We start from the raw sequence: 22,651 nt of genomic DNA on the forward strand, positions 1-22,651 counted from the left end.
AATACATTAATGATTATCTGGAGTAGGTACCTACTTTTCATTTCCAATTTGTTGCGTTAATTCAGCTTTTACCGGCCGTCATGTTTATTGTCATCGTATAACAATAATAATATTACTAATAATAATAATGATTGAAATAATACGCACAAAAGTCACCCTCATATTATAGTTCAGACAATAATAAATAATCTAAGATCGTAAGTAATTATTTATATTTATCAAAATTTCGTAAATTTATAGAACAACAAAATTGTAGTACAGTACCATAATTATAATACGATTGGCAACACCCGATGTGTGAATGCGTTGCCAATCTGTTTTATGCTCCCCTTATCCAAAATTAGTTTTACGTCTCAGACAATAAATTCGCACTTATCCTGATAACGGAATTTTTTATCGCTATTTTTATTCAAATCTTGCATATTTTATTTATTGTAATCTAAAAAAATTATATGAGTGAAGGTCGAATAAGTATGTAATCTAAAATAATCTTACGGACTTCTTACTAGTTACTACATAGATAGAATTTTGTCATCATTTGAGCGACCAAAACTTTCCATCCCCCACCCTCCCCGGTCAATTCCATCACTTGAGGCCACCCAAAACCACCAGTCTCTCCAAGTTATCATGTCCACGCAGAACGATATATTAAAAATAAAAACTGCAAAATGCGTCTAAGACACATTGTCGAGAGCTGTTTCTTTATCTGCAGGTTGATTAACTGGTTCGCCATGTGCTCTGTCCAACAATACGAAATATTTGATGCCAACATCTCTAAGGCATCAATTTTGTCTTCAGGGTCCATGACCGGATAAAAATATGGAGAACACTAACGATTACACAAGCATCTGTGGCAATTCAAATTCCCCAATCCTTTCTTATAGTGGTAAGACGAGTCCTTTTTTCGGAATCTGTGTGCGCCTTCTTATCTCTGCTTCACATCCGCCTTTTCCATTAATGGTCCCAGAATGAATTTAAGTTGATCATTTTTGACACTACGGTGACGACAGAATTTAATACAATAATGTATCCTTTAAACGTTTAAATCTAGTGACATACCTATATCGGTTTTGAAATATTTTATGAATTAATAGTCGTTTGAAACGTTCGTATAGAATTTTAGCGATAATATATTTTCTGAAATAACGTGTGAAGTATCAATAAATATTAGAAAATAATTCTATTGCTACTAACGCTACGGAGATGGAGTATTGTGCTATTTTTACAGAGGTAGGTAGATGGTTCGCACCCGGTGTTATTTATCCTATACATAGAGATTGAAGGAATATGCGATAACCAACCCCATCTTGAAAATTACGACAATCATACGTCCCGAAATGATACAGGTACGAGGGAAAGCATTCTAAGAGTGGTTCTCTCTACTAATGATATTTTAACTCTGATTGGAAGACATGCATATTTGGAAAACTTCCCCAGAATATATGATTTTTTTAATAATATTAATACTATCTACCAAAGGTACTTGATAGAATTTGAATTTAAATTCTAATAGATATAAGTTGTACTTTCCATTTGAGTCGTTTTTGGCGACCCGGATTTCGCCTGATCTTTTTCTTCATACAAATATAATAGGTACATGGACTTGTTATAATTAAAGGACCAATTAAACACTACGTACATTTCTTGCACTAATAAATCGTTTGGTCTGTCTCACGTCCGCGATTAGCAGTGTCGACTTATAATGTCGTAGGTACCAGGCTCGAATCCCGGGTTTAGAAAATTTACTTGCTGTTTTCAATGTGTCTCTTGTCAATGAGTATGTACCTAATAGGTTACATCCATTTTTCGTAAAAACAAAAATCTATTAATAAAACCAGAGTGGAGCTATGTGAATGACCATACTATGATCCTCTTCTGTCAAATATGATATTGTAATGTAATATTTCTCTGTATGGTGCTCAACATAGAAATGTTTAAAATGAAAATGAAGAAAGAATATTTTGACAATATTATAATTCAGATGCCTATTTCCAAAAACCGATCAGTTCACACAATATCAAAATTTAACAAAAAACGTGAATATTCTATAGTATCTTAAAACCTATGAAAATCCCACGAAAACAATATTTGAAAACTCATATTGTTGACTTACGAAAACAGATAAATGAAGCGCCTAGTTTCAAATCCCCCTAAAACAGTTTTTAAATTTTTTGAGTTAGATAATGTATTTAGATTGATATTTTTGTTACCTATATCAGCCAAATATTGAACTTTAAAAAACGCCAAAAACCGTCAACACGTATGATCAAAAATTAGAGTAAATTTCAAAACACGCTAAAATGGTTGGGTATGTTTTTAAATACCCCTAAAATGGATAAGCCAAAATACTCTTTAGAATGTACGAATAAAAAAATAAATACATAAAGTTCACATAATTAATAGGTATGAGTTTTTGTCATTTTTTTCTCAATACTACATAAAATTGTTTTTCTCATTTTTCTTAATTACTTAAAATCGTTTTAGTGGCTTTTAAAACTAGGTGCTTCAAATATAAAACGATGCTAAACATAATATTATTTATTGTTAATAAAAAGTTTATTGATTAATACAAATAGGAAAAATTTGAAAATACAATACAAGGTGGTAAAGAAGAAACTAACGTTAAAATTAACAACTTATACCTACTTGAAACACAAAAACGCCATTTATCAGACATATATTGTGGAGTTAACTATCGATATTTGGAAATAGATGAAGCATCCATGTTATAGTGTGATAAATGCTTCTGAGAAGCTCTGAGAAATTTATTTTACTGAAAATAACCAAAATTCCTAGATTACTGTATGTACCAACTGTTTATACTAAATTAAATTGTTTTATGTTTTCAGGAAAGTCCAGCAACAGCAAGGACACTGATAAAAAAGACGATAATGAGCTGTGGTCCAACGTGGAGGCGCAGGCCGCCTTCCTAGGGCCAAATTTATGGGACAAAACTTTACCCTACGACGCTGATCTCAAGGTACAAGAAGTCAGTAATCAACACAACCATCTCTTTTCTCTCTTTGGCTTTGCGTGATTGATGTGCCTATTCTCACTGCATACAAATTGTCACTTTTTTACGTCCAAAATTCTACCCCATTTCCCATAACAATCAATAATAATTATTATCGTTTTATTCGTTGTCATCTGTTTTGTGTTCGTTTACGACCCCGCCCTCCCCCCACTCACTCCGTCAGTGTGCATTTGAATTATCTTTCTTTTCGCTACATACCGATTATTGCTATTATTATTTAATGATTTTTTTACGAAGAAAATTTATTTGCAGCTTGTATGGTTGATTTATTGTATTGCACTAAGAAAAAACATAAAGTATTTTTTGGAAGAACAATCGGATTCCAACGGTTGTTAGACAAATCAAGAAAAAAAATATTACAACGCCTACTCTTTTGTCGTTTCGTTTTTAAATAGTTTGGTTTGCCAACTATTATTCTTTTCAATTAGATAAATTAATTTTATAAACTTTTTAAATTTTTTACAAAATAATTGTGGACTTTAATTTGAGTACGTTAGAAAGACGCCCGTTCATACGTCATGACTATTATTAATAATTGTATACATAATGCTTATAATAATATTTCGGCCAAAATAACGTAATTTTGAATTCGTTCGTTTTTTAGTTCACGGTCAATCAATTACCCAGGGACTGCAAACCCAACCCAATTCATACAAGCCATAAAAACTCTATAAGAGATAATGGGTAAAATTAATTTGTGTCTTACCACCGTCATATAACATAATAATAATACTATATCGTCATAAAAAACTACAAAAAAACACGAAGCGGCACTTAAAAAAACAAAAAGTTTATTGGCACTCGGCACGTAACCAGAAAATTCTTTTTTGTTTCTTCATAAAATTTTTGTACCTATTTTTTTAGCTGATTTATTTCATACAAAGCTATTAATAATAAGCTAAGTACGAATATCTAAGTACCTGTTTATTAAATCATATGTACGTGATTTTACTACCTACCTTATATAATAAATTAAGTTAATTTGGTTTATCAAATTCAGATTTGTAAGAAAAATACCCTCATCAATGACGATGACGTATTTACGTTTGTTTTATTAAATTCTCCTTATTGGATGTGCCTAATATGTTCCGACCAATGCCTTGTTTAGATTATTCTATCATACCCATACCTATAAGTTTAATAAAGAACCAAAGGTTTAAATTAACTATTTTTTATTCAAAAAATAATTTACAAGATTTAAGAATGTAACATTCTAATTATTGAAAGTACATAATTTTTAAAACACTTGTGAGAAAATAGTAACTCAATTTGGAAAGCGCTTCAGAGAGTATTAAGCGCCATTAGTTAATATTTGTTGCAATTAAGTATGACGCCTATAGCATAGTGATCTATGTGCATGGGCGCGAAATCCGAGAAATGCAGGTTCAATTCCTGTGTCTTACCTTTTTCAAAAAAGATTTTTTCTATTGGTTATGATATATTTTCTCAGAAGTGTTTTCAAAATTATGTGTGTTCAACCAAAGATTTGTTCATTCATTTATATTTAAAAACATATTGTAAAGAATCAGCTCAAAATAGCCATCCATATTTTGTCCACAAAAGTACCTACCTAAATATTCAATTTAATAATAATAATAAATACTTAATAATTATCCAAGCCAGGCATAATCAAACGCAAGTATTGTATTTGGCTTCAGAGAAAGATTTAATATGATTCTTTGTAAACTAAACTAAAATTAAATCCGTATTATTGTCACCCTACCCACAATCTTTTAAGGGGCAAATGTCTCTTCTAATCGACATCTTTTATCAAACGGCTTACGTTGTTGACACCCGGTATTCTACTCTGCCTTATACCAACTTATAATCACACTAGGTATATTATAATATAATATGTATTTTGATTCAAATCTCAAATCGATCAAGTCAACACTAGTAAATCGCACTTACAACTGGTTATCACATGCATAAATTAAAATACCTAAGACAAAGGTACATCTTGTCTATGTCAATAAACTTTCTCCAATGCCTCTACGGCTATCTATCGTTTTCAAACAATGTTTTCATTCAATTTGTGATATTGAATACTTGCTTGAAGTTATTATACGTATTCTTACTACAAAATAATAAATTTATAATTATACTTAATATAACTAACCTAATCGACTGTGATCTGACAATAGTATCTATCTGCAGTTTTGGCGAATTCTGCATTATTGGTGATTTTGTACAAAATTTGGTAACGGATCGAATGGAAATATTATTGTTCTACGAAAAAAATCCTAAAGTGCTTAAATTTGACGCGTAAAATAGTGTCTATCTGCATCGACTCATTTACTAGTTGAAAGAAGTGTCTAGAAACTAAAACGAAATACTATCTGCATGATTCTTTTATTATATGGCATATTTCCATACATCTTCTTTAAATCACTGTTTTAGTACTAATATTAAATCATTTCACTTGAAAAATAAAAATCATATTGATACCGACAAAAACAGTTTTTTGTACCCCCTGAAAAATTGACTATATGTCAGATAGATACTATTGTCAGATCACCGTCGTAATAATAATTGTTTCATTCTAAGAATATGCAATGCATAAAATTAGTACAATCACTATTACAAATATTGATCATAATTTTAGTATTACCATCAATAATCACAAAATATTGTGGCGGCCCGTTAACTATTAATACTTTGGACGCCACGCGGGCGGCACACCCGTTTGTGTCCTCATTAGGGGCCATTAGATATAATTAGCTTGTTATTTAAATGTGGTAATTAATACTTTGGCAGCTGAAGACACCAGGCGGCCGATCGATGTAATTAACGTGCATTTTAAAGGTGGTAATTAAAAAGTCATTATCTAGTCAGCAGCAAATGTGTTGATAATTCGATAAATTTATTAGGACATTGCATTTTACCTAAATAATATTACCAATAATAAATCTTTATTTTTTATGTCTCCGCTCGAAACCAATATTGAAAATCTTATCGTAAGTACTCGTATTATTGAGTGATTATTATTTGTGCGCGTATTACCTGTTTTCCTTTTTTGCACACCATTGACGATATAATAATAATAATATGTTATGTTATGACTTAATGTGATGTCCGTATAATATTATTTTTGCAAATAAAAATATATTTAAATATTCCAAAGAATCAGTTATCCTCGGAGAGAGTATGTTCAGGATCTCAACATTCACTAAATCGATATTTCAATTATTATTTTGTGCGCTGGCTTTCAGGAAATTAAACAGGAACGCGTTTTTTATAACGAATATTTTTGGCTATACGATTCCAAAAAAAATCGATAATAATATATTAAATTTAATGACACATAGAGGCTGGAAGTTTCATGCATTCCTAATATTCAATTGGTAAAATAGTAAATAAAGTGAACGTTACACTAACATACACTTACGGGAAATAATACAATTTTATTATAACAACGTTTTTATTAGCTAGTATTCTTGTTTGTCCAGTACAAATCTTGCAATCGATTTTTAACTAACTTCCCTACATTTGAATCTTTTAGAATATATCAGAACACGATGCCAATGCATTCTTTTAATACTTTTAGCCATCTTAAGCAGAATTGAATTCATTTTCAGTTAATTCAGTTTTGTATGAAAATTTATTTCAGAAAAATCCGTAAAAAGTAAAAGACTATTATTGGTTGCTAAGGGGGTGGTCCTAGCAACTAAATTATTAATATATACGTGCGTTACTATGGTTATCCATTTGCTCAATATATTCGGTATTTCCCCTAGTCAAATCACATGTCATGTTTGTCAGATGTGGGAATCCAAACCGTGTGCGATTTGTTAATCTTGCCTACACGCCTAAGCCGTCCAAGAGGCCAAAATTTAATCGCAATTATTTGAACCAGCTTCCACGATATTAAAATGGGATTTTCATATTTTTTTATCTGTAGACAATACAGGTACGTAGGACTAAGCGCCAACATGCATAAATATTTTTTGTGAAAAAATATATAAGCCTTAACCCTTACCCCGGTGGTTCTTAACCTTTTCGAAGTCACGGTACACTTTTGATAACAAGAAAAAATTGCGGTGCACCAAAATCAAACGGTCAGAAAACAAAGAAAAATATGCTGACATAACTTTTATTACAAATTAACAGATTAAGTACATAACAGTCAAAGAAAAGAATTATTAAATAAAAGATATATAAATATATGGAAAAACTGTAACTAAAAGTACTGTTAACAAAATGGAATTGATTTTATGTGAAAACCAAATAACGTGATACCTGAGGTTGTCGGATTTTGCAGATTTCAGAAATATTAGGTCGAATATTTGATATAGCTACCCTCAATTAATTTTTCGTCTGAATTCGTATGTAAGTCTTTCTCGTTTTTAGTTTTTATATTAGTTATTGTTGAGAAACCGAGCTCACACAAATATGATGTTGAAAACTATAACAAGATCTTCAGTGCCCTCGTGTATAGAGCTGGATATTCGTCTTGGACAGAAATCTAAATTCACAACTCGATGTATCAATCGTAGCAAATGGATTTCGTATCCAGTCATAATTTTCTATATTTAAGGAAGGAAGGAAGGATGGAAGTAATATGCAATGTTTACTTCGATAAAGTTAAATGTTCTTATATAGCGGAAATAATTCCCACGGCAATGTTTTCGTTAAGTGAAGGAAACATTTATTATCCACTTAATTTTTCCCTATTATTTGATTTTTCCAATGAGTTTTTTCCCGTAATCCTGTCAATTTGTCAGTAGATGTCAGAAAATTCTCATTTTTTCCTTGAATGCGTGTGTTAACATTATTTAAGTAATTTAAAATATCTGCTAAATATGCCATTTTAGCACACCAATCATCATTCTGAAGACATTTTACAAAATCATCCATACCTTCATTTTGGAAAAAGATTAACAATTCATCTAAGTTATATGGATCGGCATAAAACTTTACCCCTAGATAACCACCTCACTTCAGTGTGAAAAAGCAAACATTTCTACTTAATTTCCATAGAAATGCAAAACACGCATTTTTAAAGTCTCAATTTGATAAAATTTACCATATTTACAACATGGTCTAGTACAGGTTAGTGCTGCTGGTAATGTTTTCGAAACTGGAGATTCCCTGTGTAAAAATATTGCGTATATATAATATTAGGGTTTCTTGTCTTTGCGAGGGTAACGAATGCTTTAAATGAGCATACCTTTGACGGAGCACAGTCCGTAAAAAATCCTACACATAACTCCCATAGTATTTTAAATTATTCAAAATCGTAATCACATTATATCTTTCGCCGGCTTTCGTAATTTCGCGAAGGACTTTTTCGGTGTTCACTATTTCGCGGATTTTTCTACTTCATCATTCTTTTCGCGGTGCACTTGCAACAAGCTATGCACCGGTTAAGAACCACTGCCTTACCCTAACCATAAATTGTTTCGTTGACTGAATTCAGTATTATTTTCAATAACAATAGTGTGCGTTTTTTATATTTATCACAAACGATGAGTAAGTAGATAAGATTCGTCCCGGCATTTTTAATTGGTCTATATTTTAGGCCCTATGTACCTTATTTGACAATGCAATTAGGACTATAGCGAGCAACTACATGTTATACATATATACGAGTACCAAGGCCCTATATAGTCAGACCGCTGCACCAAATGGCAATTTCTGATATTAGTGATAGTTATTTTGTAACTTAAAATGCAGTGTGGTAAACTGTTAAATATTTAGATTGCATTACTTCGTTCATATTAATTAACGTGTTATCATTTTTTTTTCCAATATGAAACAATCATCATTTTCTACAAACAGTTTATCATATAAAATTGTCTAATTAAATCAATTAAAACACAATATTAGGTATATTGTTCGTAATCGACATCATTTAATAATCGGCATAATCGGTTTGTTTATTTTGGTTAATATAATGGCTTTACACCATAAATCGACAGTCGAAATCATTAGAGTGATCAAACATAATATTGTCATTAACAATTTAAATTTGTTTGCACACAACGCTTCCATGATAGGAAAAAGCTTTGGTATGTGTTTTTTATTTGTTGCTAATATTTTTGTAATATTGCATGGAAGTTTTTCACTTCCATTATATATTGATTTTATGTTATTTTTCACAAACTATTATTAATACAATTCGTATGTCTAATTTATTTTTCAGGTTTGAATTTCTCGTGAGTCAATTATCGCAATCCATAAGTAATCGAAAAAATCTTACAAACATCCACTTTTTTCAATTACTACATAATATAGTTATCGTATGGATGGTTGAGTATGATTTTATTTCATATCAAAATAATACAATATTATTTAGCTTGCGATACTTGTCGTATAATGTGTTTTGTTCTATATTTTAAAATTAACCATTTTTTACATTAACAAAGGAAACAAAGTCCAAGCTTGTATGTAAATACTTAAAATCCTGAATGTCGAACATTTAATTTATTGGCATTATAATACCAAAGAAAAATTGCATGCCGGTATTACAGTCAATTAATTACAATAAATAAAGTATTTTATTATTTATAGAGACTACGTTGACAAGATAATAATATGCTTATGTATACCGACATATTCTTTTATGTATTCAGTGTTCTAAACGTTTTTACTTAATTATTTAACTAATATGTAAATATATTATTAAATTTAACGGCATGATTATAAAAATAAATTCATTGCCCAGAAATAAGTAATCATTTACCTTGTCAAACGTAGTAAAGATACTTAGTTTTAATCTAAATATGACACAATCGGTAATTTATTTTTAGACTCTATTGTCATCGATCACACATGATGACATGCGAGTGTTATGGGTTCAAACCCCAATTTGGTTAACAATTTACAATCAAGACATTGGTGCATACTATATGGTATTCTTCTCTACTACATCCCAGATAGGGATTCAATAAATGGTTACCAAAGTTTTAATACCATTTTATATATTATACATTTGCGAGTGGATTTAAAGTTACTACATCAATGAACTCAGCAAATATCATTGTAGCTAAAATAATACAGGAATGAGAAACGGTATATAACATTATACAAGATTTAAATAAAAATGTACGCAATCGTTTGGAATTATAAATCCAATATAATATTTTATAATGAATTCTTAAATATGTTATATTAACTATTTTTAACTAAGTAATAAAACATTCTCACAGTACAGAAGAGGTACAATAATATATTCTGAATGCATTGATAAGTTATAATGTAGCTACATAAGTAATCACCTATTTACGTATTATTGCTAAGTATATTTTGTCGAATACCTTATTTATAACAGTAAACAGGTAAACCTAGGTCCAGTGTTTTCTATTTGGTGACCAGTAACGTTAAATAGTTACTAGATTACTACAAGATCATCTCATATATATTCAGTGATGTGTTTTGTATGAAATATTGAGCTTGATACCTTCTTGATTTCATACTTCGTACTATAATCCAATGTAAGTAAGGCCTAGTTAAAAGAAAAATAAGAAAATATGGATCATTTTCAAAATCACTTAATTGATTTAAGATTAATGTCCGCGTTGGAAATCTGATTTCAGTACGTGGACCTGGATGAATTCCTATCAGAGAACGGGATGCCTGGAGACGGGTTGGCTGGTGGCCACATGGCCCCCACAGTGTTCGGCCACTCAGCCGGTCTCGGGGGGCTCGCATCGCAGGTCACAACCAAGAGGGAGATGTCTCCAACGCCATCGGAGTGCATGAGTCCCGACACCATCAATCCACCACTGTCACCTGCAGATTCGAGTTAGTATAAAAATATTTTATCCCTTTGTGAGTCAAATGAAAAAGAATTCTTTTTCAATGTAAGTCAAAAACAAATATTATATCTACTAAAAATTACCTACTAAATTTTTGTTTAAACTGATATTTCTTTTTCTTTTTGTCTTAAGTAGTCAATAAAATCACATACATTAAATTGTAACCATTTATTATAAAATAATTGACATTAATACTGTCAATAACATCGTATTGTCTTTTCTATCTAAATTTATAATTTGATCGTAGAGAAAGCCTAATAAAAATGTGCATCATTCTGACAAATCCATTGGCCAAAATATAAGTGAAAGCTTTAACACTTTTAATGTCAAATAAATCAATCTCTTTCTCTTTTTAAATTTTCATTATTCTTTATTTATATTATGAGTAAAAAATACAGTTTTCAAACACAGTTTTAATAACAATACCAACAGAAATAAATTACCAATAAAATAAATTATTATAATATTATCTGTGAAAGATTGACATTTTTCATTTCACTCACATAGTACATAAGTTAAGTTAATTTATTGTTTGATTGCAATATTATGGGCAAACCTAGTAGATAATTGTAATTTTCTAATGCTACATAATCTGTGTCTAATTGATGTTTCGGCTACCATTTTTATGACAATAACAGTGATATGTTTAATATATCAGAACAGCAATTACCACATTGAAAGACTGGTTAATATTTTAACAAAATAATAAACACAGCTAATATTGTAATTAATAATATGACGTATTCACGAAATTTGGCCATATCTTCTACCTTTGCCCTATATCTTGTAATATTGAACTGGTTTTGAAATAAAGTTATTTTTATTAATTATTCTACTAGTTATTTACGTTGTCAGCTGTTTCGGGCTATAAACCCATCTTCAAAACGGTCGACTATAACCAACCGAACAGATGTCAACGTAGATTACTCAGATAAAATAGAATAATTAACAAAAATTACTTGTTTCAATACAATTGCCAAATAATAATTAATATGTATGTAAGTATATTATGCGTAATAATATAAGATTATAAATGGTAATTATATTCTTAAAAAAGAATTTATTCAACATTATAACAAGGAGTATTTATAATAGGTAACTTTTCATTTAAAGCGATGCTTTCATATGAGTACTTAAATGCCAAAAGATACATAAAAAATCAATATTTCCAGAACAAAACCAAAAAACTGTTGAGACCTTAATTATCATCAAGTATATACGATTATATTAGAATCAATTTAGAGTCATTTCTAATGTAACGAAAAAAACCAATGTTATATAGTATTTAACCATAATATACAGTCTTCACCATGGCCGAAATGTAAAAAAGGCATTATGTAGCTTTTTACATGAAAGTACTCATATATATTTTTTTAAATATATTCGTATCTTCCAATGAATGATAAGAAATGATACATAGCAAACGATTATCTCTAAATCATCTACTAACCCCTCACATAATAATTTTAGATGTAGGTATTCTATGTAAGGGTGATAAAGCACCTCTGCTGATTGTCTATGAAGCATCGAGCAATTGGTGTGTTCGTCTAAATGTACAATTTGATGAATATGAATAAACTTTTTTTCTAAATCCTGGCAACATAACTATAGCGCTTTATTGCGCAGGCAAACTTTTCCTAATGGGCCCTCAAAACCTGTCTGTCCCTCAGACCTTCAAGTACATAAAAACGCACAAGTCAATCACCTTAATAAAATGATAAAAACAGTCTCAGTTCCCTGTAGTAAACTTTGTTTATTAAATACTAAACTAAATGTTAAAACAAATCTACTCCATCTCAAATGATCCCATTTAAATACTTTTAGAATAGTGTAATTTTAATGCTTGGCGAATGAATTTAATGTTTTTAAATGAGTCTATAATATATACTCAATAATATATTATAATATAAATTAACATTGCTTAGCGATTGCTTTTATATACATTCTGTACCAACGTAATTACTTTTTTCTGGTGTTAAAATTGTATATGAAAATATCATTATTGTTGATGAAACATTAAAATAAATTTACATAACTGCTACATACTTAAAAGTGATGGAACTATTTATATGAAAAATCTAATTATGTTGATTGCCAAATGATAATATTCTATTTTTTAAATATTGATACATATATTATCTTTGGCCCTCCTAACAATATTATTATATGAATATAAAAATACATCTTATAAATGTTATAGTATAAAATCTTCCAAGTGTGTTTTTGTCTATATTATACTCAATTAAATATATGACAGATTCATTTCTCAATATTTATATTTTTTTATATATGCGATTAATAATTATTGTGTACCAGCTACCTGTGATACTCAAACTAAAGCGCGGGCGAAAAAAATATGTTATTGATCCACAAGGTTACATCAATGGATGATTTTTTGCAAATCGTAGTGTAATATAATTAAATGTCTTAACACAGTAGTATTTATTTTACTGAGATGGTCATTCAATACAAGATAGATATCCTGTATGGGTACTTGAATTCTGTGACATATAGGTATGTAAAGTTGTGACAAAACATTTTTTTTTATTTTCCATACATTTTGATAATTTATATAAATTTATGTTAAATAAATAATCTAACGAAATTATTTTTGATGACGAAAAAACGTATTACTTATATAAAAAAAATATTTGGAAAATTGTAATGTAATATGCCTTCTTACTGTCAAGCAATAATTACTTGAATTGGTATTATAAAAAATACAAAATTAAGGATGATATTCGAAGTCTTATATCTATATCATTACAGCCTTTTCAATGGCGTCATCCGGACGAGACTTTGATCCACGAACACGCGCATTTTCTGACGAAGAGTTAAAGCCCCAACCAATGGTTAAGAAGTCACGGAAACAGGTAATTAGCAAAAACAATAATTAAACACTCCTAGAATTCAGAAAATATATCCTATCATCTCCACCACACTTCAACATGAAAATGATTCTGTAAATTTACACTGCAATACATAAAATATATTATAAACCCCTACTTACTTGTCTAAAGAAGATGTTTATCAAGCGAATAATCACTGAAACAGGAATAACAAATCGGAGTTGTCAAAAATACAAAAGTCAATTGAACTCTGCTACCTCCAGAAATATAATATATATATATATATATATATGTATCAGATAAAATTACAGAATCAATTCACCTATCACTGTTTTAATAAAAAAGGCTGTACTAATGTTACATATTATTTATTCTTGTTTGTTTTCTGATTTAATATTTGTGGCGACATCTATAATACCATAATTTTCATGTGTTTTTATTATAATCTCATAATATATTGCAGCATTTGGCAGCTTGGCGATTGCATTGTGAAAATTTGTGCGTTCTTCTACTACCGGCGTGTTGCGTTTGATAAAAATATCATAATAAATTTAATGACATTTATATACAAATTAAACAACTTTGCTAATTAATTTATGATAGCTTTTATTAAACTAATTGAAAAATATTGTTTTATTTTAAATTTGCATAGCGTTGTAAATTGTCTGCTGAATATATTATGGAATAAATATAAAATATATTCGTGTCATCCTAGTTATGTATTTATTATGTTATTAATTGAAATTATAAATTTGTTATGTGCAATGGCGATTGTTATAAATAATTAATTTATCTTATAAGTAGTGTCTGTTCATAGAGAAGTGGAGAAGCAAAGGATTGTGCTAAATTTTAATAGATACAAAATTGTAATCAACAATCAATCACCATGGAAGTCAACGCGTAATCGCTATCCTTCGTTACTTCATGTCACTCTGAACAGACAATAAACCGAATAATTTACAAGTCATGCTATTTTTTAAATTAAATTAAGTTTAAACATTTTCACTATTATAATAGTGTCATAGTATCTATATAAAATAAGTTTAGTATAAGAAAAGTCATTGATCTTACCCTTATTATCTACAAATAGAAAATATACTTTCATTCCCACAATAAAATAAAGTCTTAGTATAAGAATATTGGTGTTGTAAATTTTTTGAAAATTAAATTAATACTGGGAATTTATAATGCGTCCAAGCGTCCAAATGGAACTGTAGCATTTTAAAATAGCAATTATTTTATTTGCTATGGAAATGTGTACTATTTTTAAATAAATTTTATATGACCATGTGGACATGGTGTAAATATAACAAACAATTTTAACATGTCCATATGGACGTGGTCAAAACAGACCATAATGAAATGGACACATCATGAATGCCCATGTTAAGACATTATAAAGGCAATTTTCTGGCCTACTGTAAATTCCTTGAAGTTTAAATATTTTCTTCTAAAATATCAGAGAAAAGAAACACCATATTTTATGGAATATCCTTACCATGTTTATTTTGTTTAGTTTGTTCCCGATGACTTAAAGGATGACAAGTATTGGGCGCGTCGGCGAAAGAACAACATGGCTGCCAAACGGTCGCGAGATGCACGCCGCATGAAGGAGAATCAAATCGCACTCCGCGCAGGCTTCCTAGAGAAGGAGGTGGGATATTGAATAATTTATTAATTATATTATAATACAACCATCGATATATCACACGAACGATAATATCGTAACGATATGCTACATATTTGAATCTTCAATTTAGACGAGTTATGTAGTACCTAATAATCATATTATCATGACCTTGTCTAAAAAATTAGATACCTAATGAAAATATCTATATTCTTAAAAGTCAGATGGATTCAAACAATATGCTCTAAAACAAGGTAACACAAAACTCTTTCCTCGTCCGAATAATTTGAATGTTTTTTCTATTTGTCAAACAATCCAGAATAGCCATTCCCCGTACAGAAGCTTGATAAAATAACATTCATATTGCGGAATAATACAGGTGTGAGTGGGGTTGAGTATTACATAATTATAATGAGGAAAGCAGTTTCTTTTATCTGAGATGATAGTACACACAAAAAGTCATGGTACTAGCCCCAGATCGTGGTTCCCACTTCTCATCATTAGTGTAGTCTTAGAAGGCCCATAAGCTTTGATTAAGAATTAATATGGTATTTTACCTTATTTTTGCAGCCTTGTTTATTTAAATAAAACTCACAAAATTATACCTAAAATATAATTTGCATTTCATAAACAGTAATTAGAATATTTTTTTAATTTATTAATTTTAATATATCAAACGAAATAATGTCTGTCATTATTTTACCAAGTTTTATTTAAATAGCTAATTTATATTTTGTAGTATATTTGTTTTTATCACTATTAATTTTGAATTAACACAATTTTACTATATGACCATTTCAAACATATGCATATCTCTCCTCCTCGTCATTATCTATATCTTCATAATTTTTTAATAGTTTTTACTTATTTATATACATTTTCAACAATAGCCTATTACTACGACCACTATGTGTGTCATTATAATTCCTTTTTCTCTTGGTGCAGACTTCTATCGACCACTAGCAATCAACTTACAGTCTTGGGACAATTGTATTTGATCACCATCGCTTTGAACAATCTACCTACTATACATATAACAGCATTTAGGTACTTGATAAAATTCCATTTTACAAATTGATAATATAAATAATATTTAATTCTATAGGATTCTTGAATGGGTTATCATAATTATATTATTGTAACCTGTAGGTAACTAAATTAATTGTTTTTAATTAATATGGTTTTTAAGTAAGTACGTATTATTCAATAGTCCCAGTGTGAGGGAAATAGGTCATTCTGTCTCATTCTATGAGTTTTATATTCAAGTTGTTTGTTTTTGTACCTTATATTTCAGACTCTCCTTGGAATATTTGTATCGATGGTATTGGTATTTTCAATTTGTTACAATCTCATGAAAGATTTTCCCCGTCAGCAATTAATGTATTTTTTAGATCTCGGAGCCTTTGCCAATTTGCGGATCCTGGATTATACTTGATTGTAAGGTGTATGATACAAGTTGTATCATAGTAATTTATGATCAGATTTAGATTTCCACAGCTGCTGTCTTTATATTGGTAAACACTACAATATTGAAATTCCAAGATCACACGAGGTTATTGTACCAAAAACTTTCAATATTTCAGTAATATAGTATTTGCCTTATATTATTTATTTAATATTTATAAAAGATAAAAATAAAATTCTATTGATAATTAGTTATTTTAGTAATAATTCAAAGATTAGTGTAACATTTTAACATAAAACGGTTAGTTGTGATTGGAAAAAATAACCTCTTCTGATTTTCATGCAAACTTTGAAAATGAGAGTATCCTTCCATTTCTTATTTCATACAAAAATGGTACTTAACTACGTCAAACTAGAATGTGCTTTAGTGATTCTACTATAAACATGGCTGACGGCTATTTCAGTTTGACGAAAATACATTTTCTTAATGCAAAAAATATAAATGCTCTATTAAAATTAGTGATCGTAGTGATATATTTTTTTACCAATTATCTCTCTATACAAGAAAGTTATTTTCAGTACCTTTAGTAAAAACATTTACAATAAATTCAATTATTATCTGCATAATTAAACTATTTAAAAAACCAATTTAAATACAACAGAGGGAATCTTAGCTTGAAACAGATATTATAAGATGAAGTTGTTTTTCAACCTTTACTTTGCCAAATCAAAAAATAATAATTTATTACGGAATTTTATCAGTAATACTTCTTACCCTTAACATTATTATATTGCTAGTTTTCATCCCCTACTACATATACTCCTTCCTCCACACCACAGTATTACGATCAGTATAATATATACAATATTCAATGACATTATTAATGGACGACGCACTCAATACAGTAGCTAGCAAGTAAATTCGCATGTATAGGTAGACGTCACGCAAGTCCATTATGCGATATCACGCATCGGGAATTTATAGCAATATGACCTTTATTGTAATGGCGTTAGATCAGTGTTTCTAATGTCAATGTTCATTTGAGCGAACCCGTTCGAACCAAACCATTCGGCAGACCCAACAAAAAGCATCAGGAATTTATACAAATATCACCTTTATTGTAATGGCGTTAGAACAGATTATGCCATTCGGCAGACCCGACAATAAAGTGAGTGTCATTTTCTTTTCCAGATGATTCGTCCATATTAATGTCATTGACAATATTACATATATCTTTAAATATCTTAAGTATCTTTCCCCTCCATACAATAAACAAATTCAAATGTAAAAAGCTTACTATATGAACAAAACATAATATGTCGTAATAAATTCTTTATACCTGTGACCGATATATGTTATAGCACTTTACAAGATTCTATTTTTTTTAGTCAGTATTGTACTTTAGTAATTAACCTCTCCGTGCTGATTTAGACTGCCTGTATTGTTATTCCTGGAATTAATGACTTCTTTTCCGTTTCAGAACTCAACACTGAAGAGCGAACTCGAGATATTGCGGAAGGAAAATCTGTCACTGAGAGACAGATTGTCAAAATGCACAGAGTTGTAAGATTTAGTGCTAGATTAGGGCATTCATTCAACTTAAGACGCCCGACATTGCACGCCTCATAGAGAAAGACTTTTAATATCTTCACAATACTATGCTGGCATATAACATACAAACGCTAACCGCCCAGCGGGTTTTGTCAAATCACCATGTTACATTATATAATATTTATTATTGATACACTTCTTATAGTCCTACCAGCCAATGTTTAATTTTTACTATCGATCTAAGTACAACACTTAGGTATTTAAAAAATCTCATTTCATTCTCTTAATTATTACAATTTATGGATAAGAAAAAGACAGAACGACTACATGTCGTTTGTTTCTACACACATCAAATACCCATAGAACACTGGCGATGTATCGTCTCATTTATTAAAGTACGTATGGTTACCATACGACCACTTGTTTAATGTTAAAGATACGTTCGACATTCGAAGCATGAGTGGTTTATGAACATTCGTTGGGAAGACTATAATAATGTATATACTCTCGGATATAGTAAAAATTGGAGAACATACGAGAAATAGTTTTTATTGATGTAGCCAATGCTATGCTGCAGAAGCCTTGTTCAAATTTTATGTCTCACCTATTATTTAAAAAAAAAAAAAAACTATAGACGGCTAAGTTATGATATTCGTTTTCTTCATTCCTTGTTCTGCACTCTGATGGTTTACGTTTTTCTTTGAAACAGTTTGTACTATTAATTATTAAAACTAGTAGTCTGATTAAATTCTTATGCAAAGATTAATTAATTAATTAATATTATCGCGAACGTTATATCACCTATCCCGATCTGAATTTCCTCTTCTTTAACGACATGCAAAATTTTTAGAATTTTGACAGTTTTAAATATCTGGTGGTGCACATCACGGTAAATGGCTCTTTATACACATCTGATCGGGGACTTTTAACCTACCTGCCTGTCCTTCAAATTGACGAACGACAGGGATTCTTGGAGGTGCCGCGTGGTGTCTATATTCTCCGTACGAGGAGTGAACTTTAACTTGGAAGAAGAATAATTATTATTTACGACAAACTCTTTTATTGCCATATTTTTGTAACATTCATCAGATTGCAGCAAATAATGATTGCGAAATACAGAACACTGATCAAATCTTTTGAATGACATGGTTACCATTTTGAAATATTGTCATTAAATTGAATTTGATTCCATCTAGTTCTAAAATTTTGATACTCAATATTGTCTATTTGTTAAAAGTTTATATTATCATATTACGCAGAATGTGTCAAAAGCACATGCAAATGTTATTTGTACAAACGTTCTTCTGACGCACACGGTGTTTTTTTTTTATGTTATCATAAAACTAGGTTATATGTATATACATTCTCTATACTTATCCATTTTTGAAATATTTAGAAAGTTTGCTATTCCTCCTTTCATAAGTCATTGTAATATGTTGTAATAATTGTGCTAAGTTTTTGGCGTAAAACAAGTAATGTAAGGGGCCGTTCTAAAATAATATTTTTCCATTTTTATTATTTACCACTTAATTACACTTAATTTTCTTATCCAGGATTTTTATTAGAATTTAGTAAATTGCAGCTTCATTATAACAAATACCTACCTATCTAATTTTTATAACAGTTATTACTTGTAATGTGTATACTTAGTCAATATTTTATATTAATTACTTAATTACATAATCATGAAAACCATCAATGGTTTTAATTAAATCACATTCTGAATAAATTCTGTTATGTACAGTGAATCAATATTTTAATTCCGTATAATCGATTTTTTTTTTATTCAAGATATCAAAACAGTAAAATAATTAAAAACTTATTTATCTTTCAATAGTTTTTAATTCATAAAAGCTGTGATCATCCTTTAGCATTTACAACTTTAAGTTTACTAAAATAATTAAATTTTATTTGCTCACTATCTCTGTTGCTTCATATTATTTTATGAACGGTGCCCTAATTTAAACACATTTTAGAGAAATATTAAATTGTTTATTGAACTAACTAAATATTCATGAGTTTATTTTATAACAGAACAGTAGATAGAACTTTAAAACGATGATGAGTCACGAATAGTGGGAATTGTTATATTATATTGTCGGAGATGATTACTTTTCCTTATATACTTTTTAGGGAAACAAAATATCTCATTGCCTTATTTGTATATTAAATATTGCCATTGAAAACTGCTCATGATCTATAACACAATACGATTTCAGTTTACATCAAAAACTATTTTAAAATGTTGTTAACAATTATTGTTGAGGAAGCGGGATATTCAATTTTAAAAATATTACTGTTATTCTATATTCCGATTTGCCGTTCAAAACAGAAAAACGTATATCCGAATTACGCGAAGAAAAAAACGGTGTAGTTTTAAAATTTTTCAATATACCTAGTATAATATAACGGCAATCTAAATCTATCTTTATTAAATAGTCAAGGGTAACACTGTCCACGCTACACAATCTAAAAAAAATATAATAAACATACCTACAAGCAATGGCGCGTAAATGTCATTTACGTAAAAAGGAGTTTTACATTTTCTGTTTTGAATGAGGAAATATAGAGAAATTATTTTTGAAAAGTACCAACAAAAAAGATTAGCAACATAAAACAATACTTTTTTAATTCATGCATTACATAACAGGGTCATTCATTACAACTATATTAAATTCCCTTAGTGTTTTTCGATTAGGGAATTTTAACACATTATAAATTAAAATAATTCTCAAATATTCTGATGGACATTCACTTTTTTATCGATTATTGACAATTATTTACAATAATCTTATGACAATTATTAATCATATTGTTATTGGAAATAATGATAAAAACTTGATAAATTTTAACTCTCGATAGTAAAGTTCATGTTTTACTGTTAGGTAAAACAAATATATAAAATAATAAATTATCTTTCGTGATTTATTAATTTTATCTGATTTTTCTTTAAATTCTCGCCGACACTAATCAAATGATATATTAACAACAGCTTACTTTGACTAGACATTTCGTGGTGATTTTATGGCTTAGTCGTATAATCGAATATCCCGCCAATATTGTCCGATGCTGAAGCATTGAAGGTTATGGAGAAAGTATTTGGTTTTGTTATATAAATTTGACATGGAATATTTCTATACAATGTGAGTTAAACAAAGTCTAGCATTATGGCCTAACTTGTCATTCATATTATATTTAAGATGCGTTGAGCAAATAATATTAATTGCGTATGCGTACATGTATAGAAAAAATATATATGGAAATGTTGAAAGTGTTTTCACATAGTTACCATTTTGTTACCTCCATTGGACAGATTGTTTTTAATCTGTTTGTGGAGGCTGTTGTTTGGCAGCCTTGTACATATAATATTATAGAATATATATAAAAAATAAGTGTTTTGTTATAACATGTTTAGAATTAATGCAGTTTATTAGCCGTATTTAGGATTAAATAATATTGTTGAACGGTTGCACTTTGTCAATAATTAGACATTAGTTGTGCTGTACAACGTTCTTGGCTTGAGTGCATGTCACATGCATTTTTAAGCTTTGGTGGCTTCTTTAAGTGACATTGGTTGAATGTTGTTGGTGATAGATACTGCATCTAGAGTGAACTGCCGCAAGCGAGATGTTTGTTGCAGTGAGCTGCAAAGTGCAAATTAAAAAATACTGATTATGGAATAATCGTTGGACCTGTATGTTAAGTTGATTATAAAAAAATGTTTTAAATGTTTATATTTTTTATTGTAATCTAAAATTCGAAATTCATTCAAATGTGAGTACATATACTTTGTAATTATTAACAATTACTTAGCTGTACGAAATAAATGTCGTCGTCTGTTTGTTTGGATTGATATTATACCTAACCACTAATTACTGTAATTTTTTGAATGATGTAGCGAATAAAAGACACCAATTTAATTTGATACAAAACTGACTCATTTGCATTAAAAATCAAAGATTTATATTCAGGGTATATTATGCAGGATGTGAAATAATTTCTCAATTAAAATATTTTTTAAGTACCTAACATGTAATAATTATTTAAAACAACTGAAAGTTTAAAATGAAATTCGATAGATGTCTGTAAATTCACTATAAAAATTTAAACTCTGTAGTCTGATATTAATTTTATTTTATTATTGTACCTATTGTAGTTGAAAATACTTGAATAAACATTATTAGTATAGAATTAGATTTGCTCATTTATAATATAGCGTCATTAAAGTTGCTTTTAAGAAAGATAATAACAATATTAGAAAAAAACGTTTTTTTTTTGTATTTGTTACGTGTACACACAGTAATGATACTTCATTTGATAGAGTATCACTTATTTGAGTCATTCTAGTTTTGACTGTTGATTATAGTTGCTTCAGGTAGATGCTATTGTCCAACTTTTGTAGACCAAGAATTTTTTGAGTCTTTG

General features: G+C 29.3%; 1 protein-coding gene across 8 annotated transcripts in view; it reads left to right on the forward strand.

The window, feature by feature from the left end:
* Pdp1 (PAR bZIP family member Pdp1) overlaps positions 1 to 20,697 on the forward strand; it is a 303,300-nt gene extending 282,603 nt beyond the window's left edge. For 2 of the 8 annotated variants that reach the window (XM_085943245.1, XM_085943221.1), the window contains exons 2-6: positions 2,850 to 2,989; positions 10,573 to 10,780; positions 13,564 to 13,667; positions 15,160 to 15,297; positions 18,156 to 20,232. In XM_085943245.1, coding sequence (XP_085799371.1) covers positions 2,850 to 2,989; positions 10,573 to 10,780; positions 13,564 to 13,667; positions 15,160 to 15,297; positions 18,156 to 18,242 — 677 coding nt within the window. In that variant the 3' untranslated portion in view covers positions 18,243 to 20,232. Of the gene's footprint in view, positions 1 to 2,849; positions 2,990 to 10,572; positions 10,781 to 13,563; positions 13,668 to 15,159; positions 15,298 to 18,155 lie in introns of all 8 variants that reach the window. The other 6 variants (XM_085943258.1, XM_085943237.1, XM_085943264.1 and 3 more) reach the window with 4 other exon arrangements.
* Positions 20,698 to 22,651: the final 1,954 nt, after the last annotated feature.

This window comes from Rhyacophila brunnea, unplaced genomic scaffold (assembly GCF_057557595.1).
Source record: "Rhyacophila brunnea isolate RB1 unplaced genomic scaffold, BYU_Rbru_1.0 scaffold_1, whole genome shotgun sequence".
NCBI lineage: Eukaryota > Metazoa > Arthropoda > Insecta > Trichoptera > Rhyacophilidae > Rhyacophila > Rhyacophila brunnea.